The sequence below is a fragment of the Chelonoidis abingdonii genome, chromosome 2 (assembly GCF_003597395.2).
Source record: "Chelonoidis abingdonii isolate Lonesome George chromosome 2, CheloAbing_2.0, whole genome shotgun sequence".
Taxonomy (NCBI): domain Eukaryota; kingdom Metazoa; phylum Chordata; order Testudines; family Testudinidae; genus Chelonoidis; species Chelonoidis abingdonii.
The window spans coordinates 107,440,894-107,455,216 of record NC_133770.1 but is presented as its reverse complement, the minus strand read 5'-3'; the positions used below and the strand labels follow the sequence as shown (position 1 = coordinate 107,455,216).

The window sequence follows — 14,323 nt, the reverse complement described above, 5'->3', positions numbered from 1 at the left end:
ATTCTTTGGAGTAATTTGTTGAATGAAGAATAAAAATAGATCTTAGAGATGGAATGTGACCATCTGTAACCTTTTGGTCTCCTGGGTAAAGAAAAGTTGTGTCAGCAGAGATATAGGAAACGCTGTCATAGAAATTCCTGACATTCCCAGGTGTGGGAGGGAGACTTGAAACATACCGTTTTAAAGTAGTCTCCCCTGCCTCCCCTTGCCTTCCATGATTATCTCCACATGGCAGTTGTGCTCAGCGCATTGGCATTGCCATTTGGGAGCTGGAGCCATCTGGAAAGCAAGCTGCAAAATGATCTGAAGTCTGTGTGCTGAACACTGAGGAGTATTGTGCTCCTTTTTCAGACTGTTTCAAAGGGAAAAAGAGTCTGAGAATACTTCTTCATTAACAGAAGGAGTATTGGGAGAAAGAAAAATATCAGCTCATGGAATGTGCCCTTTGTGCTTGGGAAGGAGAGTGGTGTGTGTGTGTGTGGTTTTTTTTAAAGGAACACAGATGTCCAAAAAAGAAATGACTTTTACAGGGTACAGGATCTGCTCCAACCCAGCTCTTCTGGTACACTCTTTATGTCTTAAATTTATTCTTTGTGCATGAGAGTTTGGCAGGAAATCTATCTAAAAGAATGGATTCATCAGCTTGAATGTGACTAGTGGAAGAATAAAGCTACAGAACACATTTCTATGTGCTTTTGAAATGAAGCTATTGATATGGGGATATTCTGGGTAAATATCCTCTGACGTCGTTTCCTGTGACTCATTTATAAGGTGTATTTTTGTAATTTTTGTACCATTACCAGATTGGATGGATGAAGGACGGACCAAAAAATGGACTTGACTGCCAAAACTTGCCAATTATCATACAGGGCTTCATGTCCCTGTACAATCCTTTAAAGCTGGTAGTAGTTTCATTGCTTAGGGTTTCAATCAACTCCCAGGATGCAACTCCCATCCATTCAGCCTTTAGACTGCTCCAGGGACATTTAGGCCCTCAGCTAGCCCAAGTTCAGGGGAGCAGAAAGGTGGCATGGCTTAGAGCCCTTTTCCCCACCACTCACCTCAGTTGTCTGCGCAGCTGAGGTTTGCTAACTTTTTCAGTCACAAGAGGTCAGATTCTGTACCCATATTCAGACCGAGTAGTACTGAAACGGACTATTCAAAGAGTTAAAGCATAAGGAAGGGTGGCAGAATCTGATGGGGTTTTTCTTTCCCCTGTCATTGTGGGACCATGTCCTCAAAAAACTGGAGTAGTAACAGCCTTGTTATTCAAATGCTGCTAGGATCACCACATCTTTGTAACTGATCACTGTGTTGGATTGAGTCACTATAGGTTGTTTAACAGATTTATAAGCAGTGTTGTTGTAGATTGAATGGTTTCAGTTTGAAGTATGGTTCTGCTCTGAAAAGTTACTGTGAAACACAGCACCTTCTTACTCAGTAGATCTCCCTGTGTGTACTCAGTCACGTGCTTACACTTGTAACACAAAGAAGCCTACTGCTTTTTTGGTTTTTGGTAGCATTGCAGGGCAATGTAGCTATGGGTACATGTGCTGAATTCTATTCTGGCTCACAGAGCAGCACAATTTCTTATCTAAGTTCTAACTGTAGAGGGTTTTCTTATGTGAGATGTATACTAATTTGGCTCTCAGATCCCAGGATGAGTTTGCAGGACTGGTAATTATGAAAACCGTCTGTTTACTTGAAAGATGTGCAGATTTGACCTGGAGACACTGAGAGACAATAAATATGATTCAGTTTTTCAGTGTCATTTTTCTTAGAACTGCACTGTAATTTGTCACTGTGCTAAGAGATATAGTGGCATGGATTCAGCAGGTGCACTTGATTAGGAGCACCAATGCATTGGGATGAGCAGATGCTATCATGATATATCCCCAGGAGTATGGGAATCCACAGAATCTACAATACTGTATAGATGTGTGGTTCCTTGTATTAAAGGGTTAACAGCCGGTGCTCTGAGTGTAGACATTAAATTAGACAATAGAGGACACAACTAGGATATTCTGCAGGCTTGTTTTTAATTGAATTATAAACAAAGCTGCTTTCATGGGAAGTGCTTAGTTTGCTACATTGGTATGGGGCTGGAGACCTCACTGTAGTCTTTGCAGGCGAGAGTGCCTGGTTTTCTACTGCCTTATGCCCGTGTCAATTGGTTGTCAAATGCTACTTAAATCAGGATGACAGTGCTTTACACCCACCAGTATGTCCTCACTTTGCACAGTGCAAATGACGGCTGAAGCGGCGGAACATCAAGCCCTAATTCATCCCTTTTAATAACACCGTTCTCAGAAAAAATAAAGTTTTGTGTGTGTGTTGCTTGTGATTTGGATTGGCTCTTATGATCTTAGCTGAGATGCAGTAAGATGCTTTCAATTGTTTGTGAAGAGTAACGCCCCTCTTTCCCCCCCTCCCCCCCCCCCGAGATTCATTGTACCTACCTAGTCCTTTTACTAAGGGTATGGCTACACTTGTAGCAGTACAGCACTGCTGCGGCAGCGCTCTGAAGTGCGAGTGTGGTCGTGGCGCCAGCACTGGGAGAGAGCCCTCCCAGCACTGCACGTACTCCACCTCCCCATGGGGATTAGCTTACAGCACTGGGAGCCGTGCTCCAAGCGCTGGGGCAGTGTTTACACTGGTGCTTTACAGCACTGTAACTTGCTGCACTCAAGGGGGTGTTTTTTCACACCCCTGAGCAAGAAAGTTGCAGCGCTGTAAAGTGCCAGTGTAGACAAGGCCTAAGGAGCAAACCCAGAAGCAAGGTGAATCTTGTCAGAAATGCAAATAAATAATCCTACTGGGTCCTTGGCTTTGCTTCTGGTTTTGTGAAGTTTGCATTAGCCCCAGACAGTTGTATATGCTGTCTGCAAAATGATCCCAGGGTAGATCACCCCAGAGTTTGAGGAGAACCCACTGGTTCCATGTAGAAATGAGGTATGGCAAGAAGAGGAGAAATTATGTAAATAGGCTCCCTAGCCCTGAGTAGCTCTTCAGCATGCATACCGGTGGTATGGCTACACTTGCAGGTTTGCAGCGCTGAGAGTTACAGCTGTCTTCGTACACCTGTGTAGAGAAAGCACTGCAGTGTGGCCACACTGACAGCTACCAGTGCTGCAGTGTGGCCACATTTGCAGCATTTGCAGCGGTGTTGGGAGTGGTGCATTATGGGCAGCTATCCCACAGAGCACCTCTTCCCATTCTGGCACGTGGGTTGTGGGAAGGGGGCGGAGGGGACAGGTCATTCTGGTTCCTGTCCCAACGCCCCATGATGCATCACTTCACATCCCAGCAAGCTCTGTGTTTGCATCTACATTTGGTGCCATCTTTGCACAGTTTCTGTGCAGTGCGTTTCTGTGTTCTGTTTCAGTCTGCGGGAAATTGAGCCCGAACTGCTGAGGAGTATGCTGACGAGTCTCACCAGCACATCACATTTGGCGGTTGAGCTATTCCTTAAGATCCAAAGTGACAGTGAGGCGTCCAACAATGATAGCGAGTTGCATAATGCGTACGACACGAAATTGCTTGTGGAATTCACGGACATGCTCAGCACTGTGGAACGCCGCTTTTGGGCTCGGGAAACAAGCACTGAGTGGTGGGATCACATCGTCATGCAAGTCTGGGATGACAAGCAGTGGCTGAAGAACTTTCGGATGAGAAAAGCCACTTTCATGGGACTCTGTGAGGAGCTCGCCCCGACCCTGCAGTGCAAGGACACGAGATTGAGAGCTGCCCTGCCAGTGGAGAAGCGGGTGGCTATTGCAATCTGGAAGCTGGCAACTCCAGACAGCTACCGATCGGTTGTGAACCAGTTTGGAGTGGGAAAGTCGACCGTTGGAATTCGTGTTGATGCAAGTTTGCAGGGCCATTAATCGCATCCTGCTAAGAAGAACCGTGACTCTGGGGAACGTGCAGGACATTGTGGATGGCTTTGCACAAATGGGTTTCCCTAACTGTGGAGGGGCGATAGATGGGACGCATATTCCTATTCTGGCACCACCCCACCTAGCATCCGAGTACGTTAATCGGAAGGGTATTTCTCTATGGTTCTCCAGGCGCTTGTGGATCACCGTGGGCGTTTCATTGACATTAACACAGGCTGGCCTGGAAAGGTGCATGATGCACGCATCTTTCGGAACACTGGCCTGTTCAGGAAGCTGCAGGCTGGGACTTTTTTCCAGAGCGGAAGATCACAGTAGGGGACATCGAAATGCCCATTGTGATCCTTGGAGACCCGCTTACCCGTTAATGCCGTGGCTCATGAAACCGTACACAGGGAGCCTTGACAGCAGCAAGGAACGGTTCAACTACAGGCTGAGCCGGTGCCGAATGACTGTGGAGTGTGCTTTTGGCCGTTTAAAGGGCACGGCTGGCGATCTCTGTATGGGAAGCTGGACTTGGGGGAAAGCAGCATCCCCCTGCGGTTATATCCGCGTGCTGTACCCTCCATAATATTTGTGAAGGGAAGGGTGAAAGATTCAGTCAGGCATGGACCTCCGAGGTTCAATGCCTGGAGGCTGAATTTGCACAGCCAGAGAGCAGGGCTACTAGAGAGGCCCAGCACAGGGCTGCAAGGATTAGGGATGCCTTGAGGAGGAATTTGAGGCTGAAAACCAACAGTAATGTTTGGTGCCTTGCACGGGAGTGAAGTGCAGTGGTTACAATGTTAGTAGGAATCTGTGTTTGCTAAGCTGATTTGCAGTGCCTGTTTCTTTCCTGGGCTAAGGTATTTTAACTTTATGCAATAATAAAGACTGTTTTCAAAGCCAAGAATTCATTTATTGAAAAGAAAATTACTTTATTGAAAGAAACACAACTTATTTGGAATCTGAAAGGGCAAGGGGGTGGGGTGGGTAACTGTACAATCACAGATTTGCATGTGTTCTTCTGGAGTGCTGTGCAATGACTGCTGCACTTTAGGATGACTATACTGCATGGTGATGGGTGTTGAGTGCAGAGGGTAAGGGTCGTAGTTCTCAGGGCTGGTTGGTGAACGTACAGGTGTTGGAGGCAGCTGGTGGTGGTAAGAACCCAGATGTTGGGGAAGTGAAGTTGGAGCTGACATGGGGGAACAAGGGAAAGAGCTTTGGGACAAGGGGTGCAAGGAGGGGGCGGGGGCGGTAGTGTTCCGCCTGCATGGCTGCGAGCGCTTAGATAGAGTCTGCTTGTTGCTCCAGGATGCTTATCAGCCGCTCCGTGCTTTGCTTCCTGTGCACTGCGTTTTCCTTGCGGATCATGCTTTCCCTCTCCCTCCACTCCTGTGCTTTTTGATTCTCTGTGAGAGATTGGTGCATCTCTTCGTGCAGCATGTCGTCTTTGCTTTTTGGCGGTCTCTTCCTGAGGTTTTGCGGTTTCTCAGCCGGTGATAACACAGATAGCCAAGATCTCAAGGTTGCATCTAAAAAGGCAAAATGCAACACTTAACAGAGGCAGCATTGTTTATACCAGACAGAGTAATTCCCTCTCACTTACAGTCTTCACAATAGCATAACTTTCCCATCCCAAAGAGAGTGCACATAACCCACGGGTGCCCCAAAATGGTGAGTAAGGGGGGCTGATTGTTTCAGGGCTGTACTGTCCTCTGGGTTTCTGTGCATTGAGGAGAGCCAACAGCTGCAGGGGGCACCTACACTGAACACTATCCCAACATTTTCCACAGGAGTTTCTCCTGGAAGATATCTCACTGCTCCAGGTCACCAGGGAAGCACGGGAGGGTCTTCTACTGCGGTGCGGATTCCGCCCTCGCCCCTATGCAGCTTGCCTGTGTGCAGCAATGGTCCACCCACTCCTCGCGGCACAGTGGCGCGGACGCGTTAGCCTGACTGGGACAAGGACCACAGTGGCTCTCCCAATAAACCTGTGCAAGCACATTGCCCACGCTCTGGCTGAGACTTTTGAAGAGATTACTGAGGCGGATTACTGTGACGTGATAGACCACATCAATGCGCCATTCCGCATCTAGGCATGCATGCATGCAGCCCTAACCATCCCTCTTCTCCCGAAAAAGTTCCATCATGAAAATAAAAGCCGCTTACCAGGAACCCGCTCCTCTGTTTGTCCTCTACCAAGTACCAGCTGCTGCAACTGGCTACCTTCCTCCTGACTTGAGAAAAGACCTTGGCTGCATGCCTTCAGGGACTCCGGGATGTCTCCCCACACTCCAGTATCCTCACTCTCACTTTCTTCCTCCTCCTCCTCCTCCTCTTCCCCTCCCCCGAAGTGTCCGTGGTGGTCTTCGGAGTGGAGGTGGGGTGACCCCCAAGTATTGTGTCCAGCTCTTTGTAGAAATGGCAGGTCATGGGGGCAGCACCAGAGCGGCAGTTTCACTCGCGGGCTTTGCAGTAGGCACTCGGCAGCTACTTCACTTTAACCCTGCACTGCAGCGTGTCCCAGTCATGGCCCCTTTCCATCATGGCCCTTGATACCTGCCCAAAGGTATCATCATTCCTACAGCTGGAGCGCAGCTGGGACTGCACAGCTTCCTCCCCCCAAACACTGATGAGGTCCAGCAACTCGCTATTGCTTCATGCTGGGGCTTGTTTGGCGCGTGGAGGCATGGTCACCTGGACAGATTCACTGATTGCATTCCACACCTGGCTGAGCAAACAGGAAGGGGATTTTTCAAATTCCCAGGGAATTTAAAGGGCAGGTTGGACGGTTGGTCACCTGAGGCCAGGGCAGTAGAGTTTGAACTGATGAGCAGAGTGGCTAGAACAGGCATTCTGGGATACCTCCAAATACCTCTGGAGGCCAATAACAGCTCTTTTGGTAGCCACACTGGCGGGGCAGTGCTGCATCAGCAGCGCTATAGTCTTTATTCCTTTTGCAGAGGTGGAGTACAATCAGCGCTGCAGCCAGGGAGATACAGCGCTGTACGTGCCTTGCAAGTGTGAATGGTGAGTGAATTGCAGCACTATAAAGCCAACACCAGCGCTGCAACTCTCAAGTGTAGCCAAGCCCTAAGTACCTTTTTAGAGTATAGCTACACTCACACTTTACAGCGCTGCAAGATACAGCGCTGTAAAGCGTCAGTGTAATCAGGGCGGCAGCGCTGGGAGCACGGCTCCCAGCGCTGCACGCTACACCCGTAAAGGATGTGGTTTACATGCAGCACTGGGAGAGCTCTCTCCCAGCGCTGCCGCTCCAACCACACTCACACTTTTAGAGTATTTGCCTTGTGCCAGCCCTATATAGCCTACAACAGCCTAGGGAAGGGAAGGTGGGTAGCCTCCTTGGTCTAGATTAGTCATTAAAGGTGTGATATTAGGCTCTAGCTCAAACTAATTAACACCTTCTAAATCTCTAATCAAGAAAAAGTCATTGTACTTTAGCATGCGCTAAAGGGCTTGAGTCCTTAGGCTTTAACATCACGACCAAAACCTAGTTTAGAGAAGCCCCCATTGATCTTTACCCAAGTCAGCATTTGAGGTTTGGTCCTGTGATATTTTGACACTGCGAGCCTAATTTTGACCACATTTACACCAATGTGAGCCCAGAATCAGGCCCTGCAACTCTACAGTAGATATAGATTCACATTCTCCAGATTCTCTTTTTAAAATACGTCCTTTCTACAGTATTTTTTAGTTTACTTTGTAGGTCTGGGATAGTAGCATGAAGTTGATTTTTTTTTTTCTTTTTTTCAATTCTTCCTTCTGTGAGTTAAATTTGTGGTGGTTGACATACTACTACTCCCTACAGTATGTGTACTATGTAAGGAATTTGGATGGTCTTCAGTCTAAGCATTGATTTGCCCATGTTGTTATCTCCTGTATTTGTCTTAAAATACTTCACTCACTCCCTCTTCTAACTACATAACTGCCTGGCCCTCCTGTGAAGTGTAAAGGAAGGCCTTACTTTAGACTTGTTCTCCAATACAGCTCACTGTTCACAAAATCAGAAATGTTAGATATGGAAAAGACCCATTAGGCCATTTTAGCTATTCCCAGAGCCAGTGCAGGGTTGTCCCTTACAATCTGCTTCCTTGTGCTTTGTTCAGTCTTCTTTTAAATGTCTTAACTGAAGGGATAGTAATTACATCGCATTTCCATTGTAATCATTTTATTTAGGTTCCAGTCCTGCAAACACTAAGGTCAATGGAACTATTCATGTGCACAAAGTTATTCAAATGCTTAAGTGTTTGCAGGATCAGAGTGTAAGGCCTTATCTGCATGATAAAATTGTACAGATTGAACTATGGGCTTGTCTACACACAGTTTTTGTACTGCTTTAAATGATAATGGTTTGCAACTGGCATAGTTAAAGCAGCACAGCGCCCTAGCATGGACACAGTTATATCATAGCTTATTCCTCTAAGGGAAGAGGAATAAACTGTTCCAGTTAAAAGCACTTGTATACCAGTTTAACCACATCCTCATTAGGAGTTGTACTGATTTTAACTATTTCAGTAACAAATCACCCCTATAGCTGATTTATTTAAAATCAGTACAAAAATGACGTAGACCAGATCTAAATCAGTGAGGAGAGGTTTGTGCTGACCTAACTAAACTAGTCCAATCAAGACGTGTGTGTATGTCTCATGATGAAGGTCACACCTGAAGTCTGCAGCAGCACCAGCAACTAAGCCCAGATCACCCCAGTCCCACTTGAGTGTCTTTTAACCCCAATTTTGTCCTTTCCATTTCCATCTGAACAAATGAACAGCAAGGAGAATGATCAACGCCTAAAATGCCAAAACAAGGAGTCCAGTGGCACCTTAAAGACTAACAGATTTATTTGGGCATAAGCTTTTCTGGGTTAAAAAAACCCACTTCTTCAGATGCCTGGAGTGAAAGTTACAGATGCAGGCATTATATAAATACCAAAGTGATAGGAAGCTTAGATATTCAGTGAGTGAAGGAATGGAGAATGGATTTTGTATGTGCTGAATCTAAGTGAAACTTGCTTACACATCTCCCTATCCTGTGTCTTACATCTACCAAGCAGTGAGGAATGAGGGAAAGAATTTTAAATAGTCAACTTTATCTCTTCACATCTTAAGACTTAGAGGACATACCCTGGAGAGTTAATTAATCAACTTGAGTAGTGAAGTTCTGTGCCCTCCACCCTCTCTCTGATTTGTTCATTTGCTAGAAACTTACAACAGTGTTGTACCTTTAAATTTCATTAAATCAGGTCAACTTTTAAATAAAGGTAAATAATAATAAAGTTTATTGCATGTTAAATGAAGGGGCTAAAGGAGCAGTAAATCTGTATGTTATTTTGCAATTTTTAATGAAATCTGCACCTGAGATATCAAAGAATTTGAGTTTGTGTTTCATTTCATTTACTGCAGAATCTCGAAGTTACACAGAAGGCCTTAACCACTCGGTTGTGATGACTGACAGCACCATGGCCACCAATCCCGCTTTGCTGAGGACTGACATACAGACAGCTCCTTCGTGTCAGCGGCCTTTTGTATCTGCATGCGCCATTTCCAGTAACAGCCCCATCCCAACTGGAGAAAGGTGGGAACTTGCCAGGGCTTTTTCTTCTACCTCGAAGTTTGGTTCATATAAAATCAATCTCCAGCTGTGTCATTAGGCCTGTGTCCACACTGCAGAATGACCATGTTAGCACATTCAGACTTTAGCTTTTATCCTCTATCAGGCCAGCCAACTAGGATAAAGAACTCCCATATTCGAGTAGGAGGTTTGGGGGGACAGATGTGACTCAGGTTAGGGGGGAACACTTGAGTAAGAACCCAAGGTAACTTTGCAGTGAAGATAAGTCATTGGAGAGTAATTACCTGATTTTCAAAAATGTTGAGTATGTTCTTTGGTATATTATGTGCATATATTGAAGGAGTGTGTGTGGCTTTTAAAAATTTTAGAAGTAATTGTAGAGGTGGTTTATCTACCTGAGAATAACTTTTAGCTATCAAAGTACGTAAAGAAATCACAATCTCTTTTAATTCACTGCTTTGCTATCTGTCAGTGCAAGTTTGTTCACACTTATCAGAGTGCCAACAGCTCCCGATATTTTTTACTGATTTAGGGAAAATCCCGTCACCTTTCATATTGAAAACATATTGGTGCAGAACAAATAAACACTGTTTACAATGTGTATCATTCTATCATTTTAGCAAATATACTTCTAATAATTAAGATGTTTGGGGAAAACATGTTTGTGAGGGACAGAGCAAAAACAAGGATCTACAATTGATTTCCTTTTCAAGTGCCCAGTTGCCTCAGAAACCTCATTATCATTAATTATTTCTTGTTTTGTGGTAGCATCTAAGGCCCAAATCAAGGAGCAGGGTGTCATTGTGCTAGGAATAGTGTAAGGACATAAAAGAGCTGATCCCTATCCCAAAGAGCATAGAATTTAAATATAAAATGAGAGAGAACAGGTGGATACAACAAGCACACAGGGGAGAAGCTACTGCGTAACAAAGATTATGAACAGCCCCAATAGCACAGTTCACAGCACTCCAGCTGCCTAGCCATCCAAAGTAGGGTTTCCTGTTCCCAGACTCCTAGGTGGATAGCTACTGTCTTCACCTGCACCCCCGTCCCTGCACTGTTTGATTATTATTGTTCTCACCTTCCACATCTCTGTGTGTCTAATTACCATCTCTATTCTTGGCTAATGGGCTTCTTTTTCATAGTAGTTTTCAGAACTACCCTTCTGTTAGCTGATGCTAGCTGGCTGAAGTGTCAAGCTCTTAATAAGCATCCTGATGCTTTCGGTTTCTTTTTCCTTCTGCTGGTTTCCTTTAAAACCAGTGCTTAGAGAGAGGATATTTCCAGCCTGAAAAGTTGTGAATCATATTTACAAATCTCCAGTAACACATCTTTGAAATGCAGTCTGACAAAATGAGACTTGTCATTATAAATAACCATAAATTACAAATAGAGAGTTAAGACCTCAGCATCAGGCACTGCCAAGGCTGGTAAAATGAAATCATTAAAAAATCAAATTGTAAGTCCCTCTTTTAAAGTTCATCTTGAAACTTTGTTCCTTTCTTTCTAATACTGCTCATTTCTTTTCAAAATACCCTGAGCTTTTCAACTTTTCAATTGTCTTCATTTCTTTATTTCCATTCCTTGTGTTATTGTGCAGTTTCTGTGGCATGTGCAGATCTGGCATCCATTTCCACTGTGCCCTTTCAACTAAATTCCTTCTCTATGCTTTTAAGTTTTTAACTCAGTTTTTTTCCCCTTCATTTATACAGTGCAGCCTTGTTCTCTCTTGCCAACCTAGCCCCACCCTTAACCCCCCTCTCTATAACAAGTACTTGTGAGTATATTTTTCAGCCGTAGCTTCAGTACAGTAGACTTTTAGAAGTATGTGTTTGTGGTGGGGAATAAACTGTCTTTGCCTTTCCAAACTCTTGTCATGGGAGAGAGATTGTGTTGGGGAAGGGTCAGGGGGTCCTGCACATTGATATATAAAATTATTCAGACATGGAACAGTCCTGTGTTTAATGTTCAAACCTCTAGTTTCATAGGTAAAGCAAAACCTTGGAAAAAGTGTCTCTGGTGTTGCATGCTGCCTTCTATGTTCTGCACTATTTTCTTTGCCCTTCTCATATGCACTTACATTTCCCAATGAACCTTACTCCCCTCGTTTGTAATATGAATGATCTTACTGTTAAGTCACAGACCTGGGAGTCCAGAGCGCTGGATACTGTTCCTGGCTCTATCCTTGATTTATTGTGTGACCTTGGGCAAGTCTCTGAACCAGTGGTGTCTTAGTTTCCCTATCTGTCAAATGAGGATAATCACCCATACCTTACGTGGCTGTGAGGCTCAATTAATTAAAGTGTCTTGAGAATGCGTGTGTGGAAAGTGCTATAGAAGTGGCAGGTTTTGTTGTCTTGGTGAAGATGATTATTTATTGCTATTAAAGATTGTTGCTAAAGACAGAAATAAAGGCATTGTGCAATGAAATGTTTTTAAGGCATATGGGAATGATTTGATTGTGACATTTTCTTTTTGAACAGCCCTTCTGCAACTGAATGCCACTGGGTAGAAAGCAACGCTAAGTCCACCGCTTCACCCCAGCTCACAGCAGGCCTACAAGGGAACATCAGGCCTACAGGAAATTACCTTGTGTCCTCAGAATTTTCAAGCCCCATTCAGGACGGCTCGCTCTTGTCCCATTTCCAATCCCCAGGATTGCAAGTCATCTCTTTGAACAGCCGAGAGGATTCATCCTTAGACCAGCAACAAGAACTTGCTGCCCATTCCAGTGTCCGGGCCTACCTGAACTATGGTGGGACCAGCGTAAGCAGTAGCCCACCACGGGAGGAGAAACAATCTGTTTTCATGGCCAATACTAGCAGCTCTCCCAAAACTATGAGCTCACCACTGGCAAGTACAGCAGACAATGGCTTTTTGGCCCACAACTTGCTTACAATGGCCTCCGGACACAATAGCCAGAGCAGCACAATTCAACAGCACCATGGAATGAACCTGCACCCACAGCCACCTCTTCCAGAGAAGAAGAGGACTTCTGAGGGAGACCGTTCTTTTGGCTCCATCTCTCCTTCTTCAAGTGGCTTCTCCAGCCCTCATAGTGGGAGCACGATCAGCATTCCATTCCCAAATGTCCTTCCAGACTTTTCTAAAGTTTTAAGCACTTCCCCTTTGCCAGGTAGGTTTTATGCTGGGACGTATATATAGTTAAACTGGCACTTTTATATGAGTGTGGGAGCAGGGTGGGATGTTAGATACTTTATAAAATAGTGGATGTTCAATAGCGAATGAAGTGAATGTTTGTAGTAAGAGGAGACACTTCACTGATTTTAGATGTATTGTTTCTAAAGACAAAACTCCAGAGTGCTTTCTCTGAGCCTTTTTGGGTGCGTCAGTAAAATGCAGCCCTCTCTCTGCTGCCAGCCCACAAGTAAGTGGTGACTGGGCCAATTCTTCTTAATAACGGCTGGCTTTGTCATGCATCCTTGCTAGGCTCATGGCAAGAATACTTTGAATGTGGCTGTTTGTCTTCTGGTCTGTGTTCAGACTGAGCCAGGCCTTACTGAGGAGCTGGATGTTTAATATAGCTTTATAACTCTGAGTTTTCATATTTTATAGCTTGTGAGAAATGGAACTTTAAATACACTGGTCAAAGTATCATGTGATGTATGTTTGATTTCTCAGAGCAGCTTCAGAACTTCCCCAGACTACTAATTTAATTATGGGGTTCCTCTCCCCCCACCTCCTGTGGTTGAACTCTGAATTCCCAAATTAATCAGCACCTCACTGTCCGAAGTGAGAGCTAACAGCAGGAAATGCTCTTTGCAGTTATGGTGTATATTTATTTTTTTAATTTTCTTTTACCTTTTATTTATCAGAAAACCCAGGCGATAAACACGTGACCGTAAAATTTGTCCAAGATACATCCAAGTTCTGGTACAAGCCAGATATTTCAAGAGAACAAGGTATACCAAATATCATCTGCTGCAGGGTGTTCAGCTGCAGAAAGGCTGTTCAGGAGTGCTCTGTATAAATTTCTGATGTCTGGAGTCTAGATTTCTTACACAGAAATGTAAAAATAATTCTGGCCTTAGCAACAGGAGAACTTGAGGCCCTTAGGCAAAACACCCAGTATAGTAGGAGGACTGAATTTGTAGGCTTGTTAAATAATCCTTGAGAAAGTGACAAAGAACTTTGGTTTTCATTTGGGCCAGATCTTCAGCCCCTCTGGAATGACCCACAGGGGTCATAATGGCAGCAGCTGAAGATTTTCCCTAGGGGAATTAAGGACTGGCATAGCCAGCCCCTCCAGTTTCTTCTCCCTGGCACTAGGCAACTTTCCAGGGCATGCTGGAGGAATGCAGAGGGGAGGAAAGTACAATGTGGTCTGGTGATCCTGGCTCAGGGGATCGTTATTCACCAGTACAAGTTATCCTAAGCCTCCTCTAACTTGCACTGACAGGACAATTTGACCTCCAGGATCTGGAGAGGCAGAGCAAAAAGCTACCTATACCTATCATCTCCTCAGGTAACTGAGGGCTCATCTGACATGGAGTCAGCCCTAGATCTTTTAAGTGTATGTGAATTTAATGCTAACAGTTCAGAGAACTGTTACTGAAAACCAAATATAATACAGATGAAGCTTCTCCCATGCAGCTCTACCAAGATACCTCAGCCACTGCCTGCAACTGTTACAGTTGGTTTTCATAGCTAACTGCCAGTTGTCAATAGTTCTGTACTTCCTATGCTCATTCCACAAGTTACAGTTTTTAGTGCCTTAACTGTATCTCTGCTTGTACAATGGGGAGGGGAAATGGAAAGTATTTTCCCTGGGTATCAGCAGGATAGGGACATCTAAAAAATGATAAACTATCCAGAATAAGAAACGT

The 14,323-nt window shown here is 44.8% G+C and overlaps 1 protein-coding gene across 5 annotated transcripts in view; it reads left to right on the top strand.

Annotated features, from left to right (window-relative positions):
• The window catches only part of TNS3 (tensin 3), a 437,135-nt gene that overhangs the window by 400,849 nt on the left and 21,963 nt on the right, over nucleotides 1-14,323 (top strand). For all 5 annotated transcript variants that reach the window (XM_032796818.2, XM_032796815.2, XM_075062606.1 and 2 more), the window contains 3 exons: nucleotides 9,308-9,479; nucleotides 11,960-12,612; nucleotides 13,313-13,399. In XM_032796818.2, coding sequence (XP_032652709.1) covers nucleotides 9,308-9,479; nucleotides 11,960-12,612; nucleotides 13,313-13,399 — 912 coding nt within the window. The remainder of the gene's footprint in view (nucleotides 1-9,307; nucleotides 9,480-11,959; nucleotides 12,613-13,312; nucleotides 13,400-14,323) is intronic.